Raw genomic sequence first — 17,528 nt, forward strand, 5'->3', positions numbered from 1 at the left:
AGTCGTTTTGCCAATTCCCACCAAATACAGTGTATCACCTCTGTCATAATTATGTCCCAAACTGTTACAAATTCAAAAGTAGAAGATCTAGATCTAGATCTAGATCTAGATCGCTTGTGACGCTGTGGGATCAAGATGGGCTTTAATTTACAGGGAAAAACCCCCACAAAAAGTTAAAATATGGAGATGAGAGATTTCTGCGTGTGGGTCGGGTCGTTTTTATGGGTCGCTGTATTTTAGGTTTTCTACATTTTGTTTTCAATTACTATTAAAAATAAAACAATATTTTTTATATTAAGAAAATTATTCTTCATGAAATCAAAGAAAAATCAAAGAAATTTCAGAAATTGAAAAACAAATATTTAAGTAGTAGTGAAAATAGCCGATCTACAAGCTCACAACATGGAGCGAAGCGTTCAGGTCTGCCATTTTCACTAGTTTGGGTCCTGCTGGGGAGACACCAAATTTCTCTTTTGACTGAGTCACGGATAAAAACAAAATAGGGTCCTATCTCCAAGGTAGGGGGACATGTAAAAGGGTGAACTGGACCCGTGTCTTCTGATTGGTCTGTGGTGTGGATGGGGGAAAAACCCCACCAGTTTACTTTGATGTAGTATCAATGCGCACTGTACAGCTACTGCTGTTGCCCTGCAATTATCAATCACTAAACTCTCCCCACACAGCCGTCGGACTACTGAATCAAATTAATGTTTACTTTTCACCATAGGCTTTTACTCTCGAGTCTCGAACTGGCGCTATTTTTTCAAAAGTGAGAAGCATGGATAGAGTGACGCTGGCTGATGATGTATCAGCAACAACGTGGGTAGCGAAGTGACAAAACAAGTTACGGAACCCCAGGGAATCAGGCTGGAACCCAGGTTAGAGTTTTATTGGGAGGACAGAATGTTGCAGAGGAACGTGTCATTCTGCTCCTCGCTGAGGTGCCCCGAACACTGTCGCTAGTGCAGCGACAGAGACCCAGCCAGTCGTGTGTGTGTGTGTGTGTGTGTGTGTGTGTGTGTGTGTGTGTGTGTGTGTGTGTGTGTTGGAGTGCCGGGCCACGCCAGAGAGAGTCACCGTGGAGGATTTAAACCCCAGACTCCTCACAGTGGTGGGTGGTGCAGGTACTTTATCCCTGCACCACCCGGATGCCCCCAAGCCCCACTGGTCTTTCATACTTAAGACAGCTTGACTAGAATGCCTTGACGACGTGCACTAACTGAACAGGAGTCGTGCGTGCGTGCGCGCACACGCACACGCACACACACACACCTCACCTTTATGTGCTTTTTCTGTGTGTATGCAGGTCCTTATGGTACAGTAGTTGTCGGGCTGAAACTGCTTATCTCCATGTTTACATTTTGGTGGGTTTTATTTTTGTAAATGAATGTAGTAAGTAACATATTTTGACATACCGTATGAGGTTGCATATATGTGGTTGAGAACACGTGTGCTACAATGTATGCATGTGTATCTTCATTGTGTGCTCTTTCATGTGTGTTGGGTCATGTTTAAGTGCACACGTCCTTTTTCAGCTGAAGTAAATAAATCAACAAATAAGGCGAGCGACAGCCAGGGGTAGATGGAGGGCCACCTCACACATGCTCTGCCCAGATAAGGCTCATCTGTTCAGGCTTGGCCACCCACTGCCTGCCTCCGTGCATACGGGAGCTGCCAGACAATTTCCCTGCCTCGGGTCTTCCAGCCCAAGTGGCTAAAGTGAGCTTCTAGGACGAACGCTACGAGACAATGCATTCTCTTCTCGCTTCACACCAGCCAGAAAGAAATCCACTGTAATGGGTGTACAGCTTCCCCACTCCCCCCCCCTCCCCCAATGCATTATGATTATAATCCACGCTTTAAGGCATCTGCACTTTTAGTTAATTGGCTAAACATGGGAGGCAATAGCGGGTTTTGTTGCTGGGCTCCGTGGTGGGAGGATGCAGAGCCTTCAAATGCAATGTACAGTTGGCACTGCTGACATTAAAAAATAGGACTTAAATAGGAATGTAGCTAATCTGCCTGATGCAGACATACTGTACAGCAGCACTTTGCCAGCCATGGAACACATGTGACTGGTGTTTGAAGAGCCCCCTCAGGTCATGTCCACACTAGTCTCTCAAGACAGATTGCTTCCTAGATTGTGTCCACACTCGTAACGTTCTCATTTTAAAGCAGCATAAACAAAAGAGCAGAATTTATTTTTTTGTTTTCATGACACTGTTGTGGGGTGTAAAATAATGCTTAAGTGGTTAATCGATTTGTTGGTATATAAATATTTACAAAAAATATATCAGAAATGCATTTCTCAATTATTCGGTGAATTGAAAAAGTAATGGACAGAATAATCTCTTAACACTTGATTTTCTGTAAATGGTAAATGGTGCATTTATATAGCGCCTTTATCCAAAAGTGCTTTACATAGATTGTGCATTACAAGATTCACCCATTCATGCACACATTCATACACCGAATCTGTATTTGGCCGCCGACCACCATCTGAAAATATGTTGTTCCATCCAGGGACACCCCCAGAAGCAAAGATTTGAGTTAAAAACGTTCGCTCTGGCCTTGGCTGTGGCTCAGCGGTCCAGGCACCTTGGCTGGTAATCCAGTCTGGCAGTGTGCCGCGGGTTCGACTCCCGATCCCGACGGCCTTTACTGCATGTCTTCCCCCCATCTCTCTCCCCATTTCCTGTCAGCCTACTGTCTGTGCCTCCATAAAAAATATAAAATAAAGGCGAAAGCCAAAAAATAAAAATAAAAACAAAGTTTGCTCTGAAAGAATATAATTATATTCAAAGATTTGTGCCACAAAACACACACACACACACACACACACACACACACACACATTTTGCAGAGGTTGTAGATCTTCTATTTTTCAATAGCTAAAGTATAACATACACCAAAACGGGTTCCCGTCCTGAATGGGTTAAAGTAAGGATAGTTGCAGCCCTATTCCTTACATCAATCTGTACTCTTTATGCACTTGTTATACGAAAACATTCATTTAAACTTCAGCAGAGGTGTGGAACTAGTGAAATGGCATTTTGATCCATTTCTATGGCAGTATCAGAAACGACAGACGACAGAACTGCATAATGAGTCGACACTGACAAACTTGGAGAAAAAAATGTCAGGGATTTGTAAAAATGATTCTTGTAATGACATTTTTATTAAAGAAAAAGCAATCGGCATCGTCGAGGTTCAGAGACTCAAGACTGCCTAAAGCCCAATATCTCCCCCAGCCAAGGACGATTCCCATTTAGGTTATTGGTTAAGATGATTGGCTTTAGTGCACCTTTCCACGCGGGAAGCCCGGGTTCCAATTTGGGCCGCTACGCAGAATGAACCCCAATCGTGGTTGGTACAAATAACGGGGCCAGCATGTGTTCACCAAAGTAGTGTGGACAGACACTAAGTGTAACATTTAACACAATTATTTCATAGAAGTGTATATTTGTACGTCTTTAACCCATTCTGGGCGGGAACCCCTTTTGGTGTTTTACCCCCTCAGGCCGGGAACCCATTTTAGGGTTCTGTACAGTCTGTACAGTATTCAAAAATGTAAAAAATGTGATGCTGCTATATAAATATTTGAAGTTTTTCAGAAAACTTAGGTCAGGATTTAGAGGCGTTTTTAGAATCGGCCTCAGGCCTAAATGTTCTGATGAATTGAAAATGGAGGACCCTGATATAAACAAGTCTTAGTGATTTTCTGTTTTGATCCTCGTAGCAGTTTTTGTATTGACCTGTACTTTCATTTGAAATGTACCCATTCTACAAACTTTGAATACATTTTTCAATCAATCAATCAATCAATCAATCAATCAATCAATCAATCAATCAATGCATTTTAAAACAGAACTGTGGATATAGCCTCACGCATGTACTGTACTGTACCTACGCATGCACACAGACAGCACTGTGTCAGTTCCACCCCATGCATAGCAGTTGGTAGAAGAAAAGCAATGCAAAGCGCTTATGCTGCATTCACATGGAATCAGGCAAGCGGTAGACGGAAAAACGGCAAAACCTGCTGGACGGCACGGAACGGTAAAAACATTAAATATTTTAACATTGATGCCGTCTGCCGTTACCGTCGCAGGTTCTGGCTGCCGGGCCGTCCTGTTCCGTTTACCGTCCTGCTCTCGTCCACTAAAATGAAGTCTGGTTTGCCGTCTACCGCTTGCCTGATTCCATGTGAATGCAGCATTACTCTTATGGCCCTATCTTGGGCGCACCATACACTTTATCCCTAAACGTCTTGGCCATATTTTACTACCGGTATCTAGAAAAACATTTTAAAATAGTTCAAGTAGCCGATCGACGTCGACACGCTGTGAGCTTGTAGATCGGCTATTTGAACTATTGGAAAATGTTTTTCAAAATAGCAAAAAAATGGCTAAGTTATAAAAATTATTATAAATTATAAGTTAACATTTTTCTTACCCTCAATGCTTGAGAGAACGACCCTGGAGTGGTCGTAGGCGATGACGTTTGCGTAGCGGTTCTTTGGCTTGTTCACCTCCAGATTGGAGTTTTCCCAAGTGAACTGTTGGCCAGGGTCAACAGACTGCAACACACACACACACACACACACACACACACACACACACACACACACACACACACACACACACACACACACACACACACACACACACACACACACACACACACACACAGATAGATAGGTTATTTCCCAAGGTCATACCTGTAATGTTGTGTATATACCAGTGGTTCTCTAATATATATATATATATATATATATATATATATATATATATATAAGGTATACATGACAGAAACCGTTTTCAAACATAGCAAATCTACAAACTCCCTAAATGTCGAATGGCGACAAATTGTGAGCTCGTAGATCTTTTTTTCCACTATCTTTATGGCTGTATGGCTATTTGGCGGTCCTTGGCATAGAAACGTTTAATTGGGAACCCCTGTGTCTTATGCAATACCCTAGATGTGTTTTGCTCCACAGTGCTACTGCCAACCGGACACATAATGACTTAAATAAGGCTCCATGTCATGCTGGACGAGAATAATGGGCAACATAATGCTCTCTATTTACAGGAAGAAAAATCCCCCCCCCCCCCCCCCCCACCCCCCCAGCCCGCTTCTTTTACTTTCAAATGAGGGCCTGGCTAGCAGGGCGAGATGATATAAATGCGATAAATTCCTCTGGGAGAGAAAGGTTGGTTGTGTTAGACCAACACATTAAGTTCCTGCCGGGTAATTACAGTATGAGCGTGATGGCTGTTAGCCAAGGAGAGGCAGACATGAGGTCACTGTGGGGCTGTCGGTGGAGAAGGACGGAGAGAGGGATGAAAGCCAGGGCAATTTAGCAATTTTGAATATTTTACGACACATAATTATGGTGAGGTTTGGGGGAAAAATGGAGGGGAGGGGTATTGAACGAGCCTGTGGGAGAGGGGGAGAGAGAGAGAAGTGGGGGGGGTACCACTTTCTATTCTCTGCCCATGCATCATCATGTGTATCTTATTATTGCACCACAGTCATTTTGGGTCTCTCTCTCTCTCTCTCTCTCTCTCGTTAAAGGGTTAGTACTGAACAAAGCACACAGTCATGCAGAGAGAATGCACAGCCCATCAGCATGGTTCAAACTCGCCACCACAATTACATATGGCCTCCCCCTCCCTCAGTCGCCACTCGGCTCTCTCTCCTACCCTCCCACCGTTTTAATTCCAAAACATCCTTATTCCGTTTTTTAACGCTGCACGTCGTATCTGTGTCTGTCTATCATCTATCTAAAAGTAGATTTTAGGGGCTATATCTATCTATCCATAGCATCACAAGCCGTTGTGGAGGAGCTTGTAGATTGGTTATATTCACTAGGTGAGACATCAAATTTGTTTTTTGGGTAAAACGTTTGTGAACCAGACCGTAACAGACATCTCCATCTATTCTCTCTATCCTCTGGTTGCCAATTTGAGTCCTAATCAGACTCTTTGCCCCACTGGAGTCCACTGGTTTAACCGTTTCCCTGCGGTGTCCTTTGAAGAGACACTGCGCTGACTTGAAAATGGTGTAATTGCTTGTCGTAGTGTTCAAATATATTCCAAAGTGGCGATCACAACAACAGAGCGGAGGAGGAAAGCGCCCGCACGACACCCCCGCCGCCATTGTAATGAATTGGGCCTCAATTTCCAACACGGACTTGGGTTTTACCCTTTTAACACATTGACTCCCTAACCAGAGTTAATTGATAAAGACCTCTTTCCCTCCCGAACACGAGTTATGTAGTATTTGTTTTATTCGCCGAATTTGATAACCTTTAAGAGATACAAGGTTTTCAGAGTAATACACGGATAGAGACCGAACCGGAGCGCTAGCCCCACCCCCAAGCTATTCATTTCAATAGAAGTTGCTCAGTGGTGTTTTGAAGCACCCGGAAGACTGCCGGAAGTACAATTATAACTCAATGGCTCGAGCGAGCGGAAGTTTAGCCTGACGCACATGACGTCATGAACGTCCGTCCACCTCCATGAAAGTGCTGCAGTTCCTCATTTCGCCAGTAGGTAGTGGCAGCTTCAACATTGGATAGCCTTACTGGGGATACGTCACACGTTTGGATCACGTGAACGGAAAAAAATAAATTGACGCTGGCTTCTCAGGACTTCTGGGTAATGGTCACAATGCAATAGTCACAATGCATTCCTATGGTGAATCATGGCAGCCTCCGTGTCGCTCTGCGTTCGCTTCTTTGTTTTGGATGTTTTGGAATATTATGTCTCGACATTTTGAGAAACGACCGTGCTATTTTAAGGCGGACGGTCGCGAAATGGAACTACGTTCGCGACCGGGTGATTCTTCAAAGGTTAGTGATAAAAGTATTAATACCGCGGGGCTCCCTGTGGAGCTCACTGTAAGAGAAGCATGTTGGGAAAGCACTTCTCAATCTGATTGGGTTTGTTTTTTGTGTAAACACTGCAGTTCTGGTGCATTGATGTCTTCTGTGATGCATCTTCTGTGATGCACATCAAATGCAGCACGTGTTATATAGGGGAAAACGAATCAAAAAGCTTCCCCCCCTCCTTCTTCTCGCACAGAAAATGTACTTTTCAAAACAGCATAATTATCTCCTGACCGGTCTGCTCTCAGTCGCTCAGCCATTTTTATCTATCGCTTCCCTCTTCCCTCTCCTTCTGATTCTCTCCCTCTCGTCTGGAGCGTGGAAATGAGGGCCTGATAACCATCTGGCTGTAAGAAGACTCCCTTTGAACTTTTCAATTTCAATTTCCCTGACTGGAAGACTTCACTTAATCGAGATGCTCTCTCGTGTTCGTCAAGATAACTACAACACAAGGGACGGCAGAATGAAGAGGCTTCGGTAGTTGATGGAGACGGGGGGAATGTTTTTCATTGTGTAGACAGTGACACACATCAGAACAGTGCTTCACTTAAAACTGGAAATCACGTCAAATCCTCTTGCTGACATCAAAGATTCATTAATTTAAACTGATGCTTTGGGCACACTCTCTACGCCAGTACATTTACTCAAGTACTGGACTTAAATGCAATTCTGATGTACTTTTACTTTACTTGAGTATTTAAAAATAGTAGTTATACTACTTTGATAGTTTTCCTTACTAGCTACTTTGCAGACTTTAGAATAGTAATACAAAACATACATTAACCACTTAAGCCCTATTTTCCACCTGATATTTTCAAAACATTTGATTTTGAAAAGTAGCAGAATGGGACATTCTGCATAGGTACTTTCACTTTTGGTATATTTGGCTTACTGTGGCAATACCTTTGGGGCTTTACTCAAGTAAATTTTTGAATTCAGGACTTTTACTTTTATATAGTATAGTTCTATATTGTATTGTAGCATTGCTACTTTTACTCAAGAAAAACGTAAAATCAGATTACTTCTTCCACATGCACTGCGTACAGATTTCCCAGACAGAGCGGTAGATTAGAACACCAACCATACCTCATACTCCTGAGAGAACTTGAGGTTGTCGTTTGCCTTGAGGCGCTCGATGTGATCTGCCAGCTCCGAGATGGAAACAGGCGGGTGACTAGCCATGCCTGTCCAACACAGAAACAGAAAAAAGAAAGGGTTCCATTTTGATTCACAGTCAGGCAGAAGTCTTTCTGAGGGGAAATGGTAATAGTTAGGTGCTGTAAGCGTCTCGGGGGGAGGCGTTGTTTAGTGCTCTGTCCACGGCCAGCAGAGGAAGCAAATGGAAAAGTGTGTCTTGTTAGGTGACCATTTTATCTCTGTTGGTGGCAGATGGGAAGAACAATGGGCATGTTCTCAATGTTACTGAAGCAGGGTAACATGTCTACAGAGTATATGACCATTGTTACTGAAGCAGGGTAACATGTCTTCAGAGTATATGACCATTGTTACTGAAGCAGGGTAACATGTCTTCAGAGTATATGACCATTGTTACTGAAGCAGGGTAACATGTCTACAGAGTATATGACCATTGTTACTGAAGCAGGGTAACATGTCTTCAGAGTATATGACCATTGTTACTGAAGCAGGGTAACATGTCTTCAGAGTATATGACCATTGCTGGTACAGTATGGATAAAAATGGGCTCTATGCACACAGAACTCTTCCTACTTCCGGGCCACTTCCCTACTTCCTTCACAGGTGTTACTGATTATACAAATTAAGGCTCCGTTCAATTTATTGTGCAGTGGTTCTCAAACCTTTTAGTTTCAGGGACCCCAATAACTCTGAGAGTGTACAAGTGGAACCAAGTAAGGGTCGATTTGGTTCCATTTGCACACTCTCAGAGTTACACACCCGTACGGGGCCATTTGGAACCCACTCAAGGAGTGTTTCCATTGAGCCAACATGCACAATAGCAGCACCCTGACTCTGTTTGACCAGAATGGAACAGATAGCCTTCATTAGTATCATCGGTAACACCTGTGACGGAGGTAGGGAAGGGGCCCAAGTTCTTTCCAAAATGGCGTGTGTGCATAGAGCCCATTAAAGTAGATGACAGCGGCCGGTGGGAGCCTTTTTAATATTCCAGAAGCGTTGTGTGATGTGCTGCTGTTATTTCTTTTCATTCGGACGAGCTTTATCCTTTACACCAGTGGTTCCCAAAGTGGGGTCCGGGGACCCCCAGGGGTCCTTGAGGGAGTTCCAGGGGGTCACCAGCCAAAATATAGTTTGAAACCCTGGGTTACAGACCCTTAACTCTGAGAGTATACAAATGGAACCAAATTGACCCGTTAGGGTCCATTTGGTTCCATTTGTACACTCTCAGAGTTAAATTAACATTGATTTTACAATACAAATTGGGGTGTCAGAGATAGAAATGACTTTAAATGGGGTGTCCGTAGACTAATGCATGTCAAACTGGGGGTCCTTGAAATTAAACAGGTTGAGAATCACTGCTAGAGCCGTAAAATATATTCTATTATGGGGGTCCCTGGCATATCTTACGCGGTACGCGGGCTAATTAGTGTCAATTTGGGGGTCCTTGACATGAAAAGGTTTGGGAACCACTGCTTTTATACACACAGTGCAGGAGATTAACTGAACTGAATGTGTTAGTTCGTCTGACCGAGGGAGAATGACACGGAAAGGATAAACCAGACGAGAAAAAGAAAGATAGAAGGGTGGAAAAAGAAAGAAAGATATTTAGAAAAAGGATGAACAGCGACAGGTGAAAGAGAAGAGGATCTGAGGTGGACTATAAGACCAACTAACTTGACAAGCGTCGATAACCGCGGTACACAGACACACGGTAGGCTGTAAGGGAAAACAACAACACCAGCATTAATCTATTTACCTGATCAATAAAACAACAACTTGTTTAATCAATAATAACGTGCGTGTGTGGTGTGGGAGCATGTGTGTGTGTGTGTGTGTGTGTGTGTGTGTGTGTGTGTGTGTGTGTGTGTGTGTGTGTGTGTGTGTGTGCGTGTGCGCGTATGCGTGCGTGCGTGTCTCGTGGGCAGTGGTGGAAAGTAACCAAATGTATTTACTCAAGTTCTGTACTGTAACATTTTGAGGTATTTGTACTTTAGTTTCCAGTACTTCTACTTCCACTCCATTACATCTCAGAGGCAAAAATGGTACTTTTACTCCACTGTATTAATTATTTGAAAGCTTACTAGTTACTATTTACTTTGATTATTATTAGAAAACATACATTACAACACTAGCAGACCTACAAGACAATGCATCTACTTTTGGTACTTTAAGACGGTTTGTGGCCGCTCAGTGCTATGCTATACCTGGTGTCTGGAAGTTGATCCTCCGCAGCTCCACGGGGTCGGTGGGGTGATGGGAGGACATGGCCTTACTGCAGGGGAAACTGCCCTTCCGGCCCTCCGCTTCTGCCCTTTTCCTGGATCAATAGCACATCATACAGTCACACACACACACACACACACACACAATCACACACGCACGCATGTGAGCACGCACGCACGCACACACACAAAACACCTTTTACACATCTCTAAATGCACGGAACGAGTGTTGCAAAGATTACCATGCAAGCCTTCAAAGTAAGCAATGATCTGAGCAATCATTAAAGCGTGTTGGCATCATGTAATTATTTTGAATGTGCCGGCATCAGCGGGGCCCGGGCCGGGCAAACTACTTTGTAAGTCATGAAAGCTATTTGGTGTGCTTTGAAGAGCTATTTGGCGCTATAACTGCAGCAGGGCAGAGAGGAGGGGGAGAGGTGGGGGATATTTTATGGAGTTTGTTCACCTGTCAGGTTTGCTGGATCCAAAACGGCGTTGGGAGCAGCGATAAGAAGAAATGGGAGATGAATCACGTTAGTATCAGAGGACAAGGTGGTAAACATGCTGATGAACGTTACCTCCATTTCCTTTTAATCCACTTTCACCTGTGGGTCTAGATTTTGTGAACTTGTAGATGAGCTATTTTTTGCTATTTATAGTTTATACGGGGCTTAAGTTAAGTTTCCAAAAAAAATCTGATTCTTTACAATTTTGGATAGCAAAACAATATCAAAAAAAAAAATTTACAAGCTCCCAACATGTGTTGTGAGCTTGTAAATTGGCTATTATCGCTATTCAAGTTCAATTTTACGTTCTCAACAGTTAAAAGATCTAATAAGGGTCCATTTGGTTACCAACCCTCATTTAGAATAATAATAATGCATTTTATTTACATAGCACTTTACAGTACATTCTCTCGAGTCTCAGAATGCTTATAGAGTTAAAAGCATGGCAAGAAATAGGAATACAAAGTAAAAACAGCATAGCTTGAGGGATCAAGGACCATGCACTAAATCTATGATTCTCTCAACAAATCTCCCTCCCTCCCTCACTCTCACCTCTTGAAGAGGAGGATGGCGATGACGATGCACACGATGAAGATGACGGCCAGCACGGGCCCCACCACCCACAGCAGACCCTCCTCCTCGTCCACGATGGGCTGGGGGTCTCCCTCCGACGACGTGACGGGGTCCGAGTACGGACTGGTGGAGTACACGGTCTGCAGGAGGGAACACACACGCACACAAGCACACACACACACACACACACACACACACACACACACACACACACACACACACACACGCACACACACACACACGCACACAAGCACACAAATCAAAATTTGCTGTCGAAATCAACACTGCCACACTGTTTGCGTCGGCGTGTTTCTACAGGGATTAAAAGACCTGAGGCCGATGCTACCGAAACCAGTAGTTCTTTTGAGATTCTGTTCAAAAATAGCAGATGTACAAGTCACTTATATGTGCCGCACTGCAGGCTTGTGCATCTGCTATTTTTGAATCACCAACGTGCTAAAATCCAGAATGACTCAGATGCTTTCACAGTGTTAATGGATTCAAGCAAAAACTAATCTCACAGCTGAATATGTCGAGTCCATAGGCCGAGGGATTTGTGAAACAGTTGTTTCCCAAAGACTGTTTCTCAACGGTGCAGAAGTGCGACACGTTTGTAATATTGTAGATTGGCTGTTTTTGGGTTGCGTGACATTCTGACTTCAATGGAATCCAAATGAGTCACCACTCAGTCGTGGTGACTGAGAACTTTACTCCATGCGATTATGACGGTTCTCTCTGTGTGCGAGGCGTAGGAAGAATGAAAGATAAGCGTGTGTGCGTGCGTGCGTGCGTGCGTGCGTGCAAGGAAATTATATCCACAAGCGGTTTAGGAAGCTCCCAAAGCGAGTTCAATGAATTTAACTTTTATTTTGACCTGAAGAACTGATTGCTTTGTCTTCGATAGGGAATTAGATGATAACATTATGTATGTACAGTACCTTATGCAGACCGTTTCAGGTCAAAATGTAGATTCAATTCACTTTGGGATCATCCTAAATAGTGCCCAGATATCATTCATTTTCTCTAGTAACCTTCTGAAATTCTATTTGGATGTACAGTACGTGCATTATCAAGGACTGCATGTGTGTACTAGAGTTCTCAACAGGCCTGAATTAAGAAAATTAAGGCCCGGCCCTAACTGGGCCCTACTGAAACCTGGAAAACCCGAAAAGGTGTTTGTCCTCAAAGTCATGCATACAACAAGCTTTAAACTGAGAAGATTGGACCTTCCGTTATGGAGATAATGGCCAAAACATCTTGAAAACTGCCACTTTCGCCAAGTTTCGATCGCCGATTTTTCTTTCATAAAACGGACTAGGAAGGTCGGACGGCGACAAACTAGATACCGGAGTAAAGTTCACGTTGAGCTGCGTCCAACACATCCACTTCTATCGGCCTTAACACTAGGGGCAGTTGAAATTGTATTTTCTTTCACGGAACCCGAGGCTCGGCACGGCCCAACTAAGTAGCATACATTTTGTACCCTGTGCCCACACTCACATTGTCAGACAGGTCCAGCAGCGCGAGCACAAAGAACACGTACTCCTGTCCGTTCTGGAGCGGCCGGTTGCGGAAGTCGCCATAGTTGCGCGCGTCACCGAGGGTGAACTCCAGGGGGAGGGTCTTGAAGTGGGCGGAGACGTAGGCCTTGGGATCCGATTGGCCCGCCTGTCTGCGGACGCGCAGCGCTCGACTGATGCTGGTCCTGTTGATCTCTTTGAGGAGCTGGACGGACGGAGGAGGCGGGGGAGAGAGAGAGAGAGAGAAGAGGGGAGAGAGATGGAGAAGGGGGGGGGAGTGAGGTTGATTCTACAAAAACTTTTTCTTGCTAAGGAGGACCCCCAAATTGATATATATTTGTCCGCAAATTAAAATATTTTGTGCCGCGGACCATCAGAAGAGAAGCTTTGTGTTAAAAATAAGTATACATAATATTGATACAATTGATAATTGAATTGAAAAACGATTCGATAGTGATTATTTGCATTTCAAAACGATATGATACGATACACAGTCAAACAATACCATATGTTGAGTTTCCATTTCGATATACTTCGATTAAAGTAAAATCAATTTTTGAAGTAAAATCGATTTTTCGTTACTATATCGTTACACCCCTAGTAGACAGTAAATTATTGCATACACTGTAAAAATGTGTAACGTTCAACGTTCAACATTCAACACTCAATGATATGAATATTACATACTGTCCAGTCTGACTCCCCACCAATGCACCACAAACCTGGCCTCTTCCTGGCTGGCTTGGATTGACCCAGATAATGACAGAGGAGTCTCTCTCCATAATATCATGACTTTTTGTACGTCCATTAATGACCGACACCATCATCATCATCATCGTCACCATAATCACTACTTTATGATGTCCCAGCCATTCTAGCGATCATTTAGTGGTATGAGTAGCATAGCTTGGGTACAGTATCTTAAGCTGTGCGGTCGGTACTGGGAGCTGATGGTAGGTGTGGCGCTCCACCTCAACAATCCCATCTCTCTGGTCTATAACAGTACACTGTTTCACAAGGTCCAAATGGACCCTTATGGCAGTGCTTCTCAAACTCGTTCGTGTCAAGGACCCCCAAATTAATATGCTACTTGGCCACGGATCCCCATCTGAAAATGTTTTCTCATAAAAACATTTTCGATGGGGTTTAAAAATAGCAGATGTGCAAGCTCACAGCGCTGGGTGTGGGTGTATTCCTACGAGCTGGCAGTGGCACCTGTCAGCGAGGAGTGTTGGGCAGGAGGAGTAGGACGATGGCCCTACCGTACGTCCTCCCGGTGGGGGCTCCTCATGGCAGGTGAGAAGCCCCCACTGGTGTAGTTGTAAGGGGATAAAGTAGACGTTCTCAACAACACACCACTCTGACATAACCTCGCGTCGACAGACTTTCCACCCCGGAGGAAATCCTGATCTGTGTTCCAAAATCGCGTAACTGACCTAACCTCATGACTAGCTGGTGTCATCCAGTCTCACCTCATCCAGGTTCATGTGGTCAGGCTCCTCCCAGGGGTTCAGGAACTTTCCTCCTCTCTGCTTCTTCAGTGGCAGGACCACCACATAATAGCCCCCCCTAAACACATCATCATCATAATCATCATCATCACACAGAGTTTGGTTACATTTGTACACTAAAGGCCGCTTCAGACGGGGAGCGAGTGACGCAGGCGTTCTCGCTTGGGTCAGTGGGGATCGCGCCACGGTCTCGTGTGCAGAGGCGCAGTGTGAAAAACGGCTGACCATGCACAACGGTTGCATGGTCCGCGGGAAAATGCTTGCCGCAGGCTCGAGCGAGTCTCATGAGCCTCGAGGTCTTGCTGTTGGCGCGGCTGCTTCGTTGATTTCAAAAGGCGTGCGTTTGATCTAAAAACCCTTGCAAAGTTGCACGTACGCAGGACGCGGAGTGAACCAAAATGAGCGCTCTCCAAAGAAACTGGCTTGGTACGTAATGACGCTCACGCGGCCGAGATGGCATGAACATCAAAGGACGTTTCAAAATAAGACAATAAAAATACACTAATAATGTTAGTCCTTGAAGAGGAATTTAAAAGATACAAAATAGAAACAAAACAAGACCATTTAGAATCTACTGGTATTCAGATGTACCGGGATAGAGCGAGTGAGAGAGTGTGGTCGACGTGTTAACTGGTTATCCTTCCATAGAACCCAGAGAATTTCCCTCCCATTCCAGTAGTGATGTGGCGATGCCTGCAATGCCACATTTTAATGTAGAAATACATATGTCCGCTGCCATAACAGTGTCATTATAAAGTAGCTCATTTATTTTCTCAGTTAAAACGTGGGAGTGCTCAGTCTGGATTCAGCACATCTCCAGAGAGATGCCTCCAAGCAATGGCCAGAGGAGATAATGCAGGCTGCTGCCAGCATCCACGCAATGGTTCATTTATCACACAAAACAGATGGACCGTAGGAGTTCGTTTGTACGCTGAGGATTCTACTGTGTACCTTCAACCACTTATTAAACCATATATATTTTCGAGTGTCGCCCAGGGGTCTGTACTTGGACCACTCATTTTATCCCTCTACACCAGGGGTGCCCAAATCGTGATCTACCAGTAGATCACAAAGACGGTAGACCACATGATTATGTCCCTAAAAATATAATTTAAATATAAAAAAAGATCTGCCACTTGAATTAATGTGACTTGATTGATTGGTATCAAAAAGGGTCAGTCAGCTCAAACACACAATGCAGTGCCTTGCTTTCAATAGTGTTGCACACCAACGTCAGTAGCATTACATAGTTAAATGCAAAAATAGCCCTACCAATTCAACCCCCCCCCCCCCTCCCCACCACCCCACACCCCCTCTATTTCCCTTTCCAAGTGCCTCTGGCTTATTATGTAATGCCAGCGCCACTATTTTCAGCAATGGTATAATCAATTTTGCTGTGGGTTGATCTCGTTATGTTGGTCATTTTGAAATTAGCTCTCAAGTAAAAAGAAAGTGTGGGCACTCCTGCTCTACACCAAATCTCTTCAATGACAGTACAGTACATTGGCTATTTTCAGTCCAAAATACGTATGCTAGCTAGTATCTAGGGTTCCTGTTGTTAATCACCCATGCTTAGGGTCTTTTAAAAAGTGTACATATGGAGAAAATGTATGTACCCTGGTATAAAATGCCACATGTATTGTATGTATACGTAATACCCCATAATTATCTGTATTGGGCCGCAGACCCCCATCTGAAAATATTTTGTTCCAGGGACCCCATAGAAGCTAATATTTGAGTTAAAAACGTTCACTGTGCCGTGCCGGTGCCGTCCTACGAGCTTGTACAGTAGATCTGCTATATTTCAATAACTAATAAAGTTTAAACATAATGGTTAAAAGCGGTTCAACGCTATAAAGCCACACGGATGCGTTCCCCCTCCTAAAAAAGTAAAGGGTTCATACCTGACTTTAGCGTCGCTCTCCTCCGCGGCGGGCAGTTGCACGGTCACCGTGCCGTGGGCGTTGGTCTTGCCCACGATGGCGGGCTTGGCCTTCAGGAGGTCGGGCGCGGTGGTGGTGGTGACGCGGTGCTGCAGGCCTGCGCCGGCGCTGTTGGCCCGGTTGGTGAGCAGGAAGGAGTACTGCGTGTCGGGCTGCAGGCCCGTGATCAGCTTCTGGCTCTGCTGGCCGTCCACCTCCACCTCCACCGACTGCTGCGCCTTACCGTACAGGATCTGAAGCATAGGCGCCGGAGGGAGGGAGGGGGGTCATTTGGGTCTGAATGTCCCCGCACTAATTGGGGAATGACTGGTCTATTTATTTATTTTTCCCGACCGGCGTTGGTGGTTCCCATTTTGTTTGTGCAATCGGCTGCCGCTGCATGCTTGCCTCTCGCCGCAATGACCATTCTGGCTATTATATAGCCTAGCCTACGTGCAGAAACTGCAGTTGCTCTCTAGTCTCAACTCTCGGAAGATAATTTTGCTCGGGTCAATGCATACACTCAAAACAAGACAGTAAATAAATATACACCACAATTAAAAACACACAACACGCAACAAACTGTCTGAGTTTGTGTGTGAGTTTGTTGTACGTCGTAGTGCATTAACGCATGTGTGCATGCCGCCGTCTCACACATAACTGCGCGAGGGTAAAAAAAAATCATAGAGCTTAACATTTCTGTCCGAAACCTATTTCCAAAACCATTACTTAAACATTATAAAACCCACAGACACACTTAACCACTTTCAACCTGGCGTCCCTATTTTTGAGCTCACAGATGGGCTATGTTTAGTAGTTAGTAGCTAGTTTAGTAGCTATGTTTTGCTACTTTTAAGCCTCGCTATCAAAAAATCACCTCGTATGAAGTGAGTGGCGCCTGGTAATGTTTGTTTTAAGTGCTGTAAACAAACATTAAAAGCCCATAGACTTGGCTGTACTCTATGCTAGCGCCACTCAAAAACACAAGATGAATATGGAGATACAAGGTTTCTGCACGAGAGCATCAACAACAAACACAATGAGGTCCACATTATGTAAGGAATGAGAAGCCTGGTTAAAGTTGTTAAAACACACACACACACACACACACACACACACACACACACACACACACACACACACACACACACACACACACACACACACACACACACACACACACACACACACACACACACACACACACACACACACACACACACA

At 44.3% G+C, this 17,528-nt stretch overlaps 1 protein-coding gene across 3 annotated transcripts in view; it reads right to left on the bottom strand.

Moving 5' to 3' along the window:
- The window catches only part of LOC306922422 (receptor-type tyrosine-protein phosphatase delta-like), a 266,548-nt gene that overhangs the window by 35,220 nt on the left and 213,800 nt on the right, over positions 1-17,528 (bottom strand). For all 3 annotated transcript variants that reach the window (XM_079500021.1, XM_079500020.1, XM_079500019.1), the window contains 7 exons: positions 16,287-16,558; positions 14,344-14,440; positions 12,852-13,076; positions 11,331-11,491; positions 10,255-10,367; positions 7,979-8,076; positions 4,456-4,579 (listed from right to left, as the gene is read on the bottom strand). In XM_079500021.1, the coding sequence (XP_079356147.1) occupies positions 4,456-4,579; positions 7,979-8,076; positions 10,255-10,367; positions 11,331-11,491; positions 12,852-13,076; positions 14,344-14,440; positions 16,287-16,558 (1,090 nt within the window). The remainder of the gene's footprint in view (positions 1-4,455; positions 4,580-7,978; positions 8,077-10,254; positions 10,368-11,330; positions 11,492-12,851; positions 13,077-14,343; positions 14,441-16,286; positions 16,559-17,528) is intronic.

The sequence above is a fragment of the Electrona antarctica genome, assembly GCF_951216825.1.
Source record: "Electrona antarctica genome assembly, chromosome: 4".
NCBI classification, from domain to species: domain Eukaryota; kingdom Metazoa; phylum Chordata; class Actinopteri; order Myctophiformes; family Myctophidae; genus Electrona; species Electrona antarctica.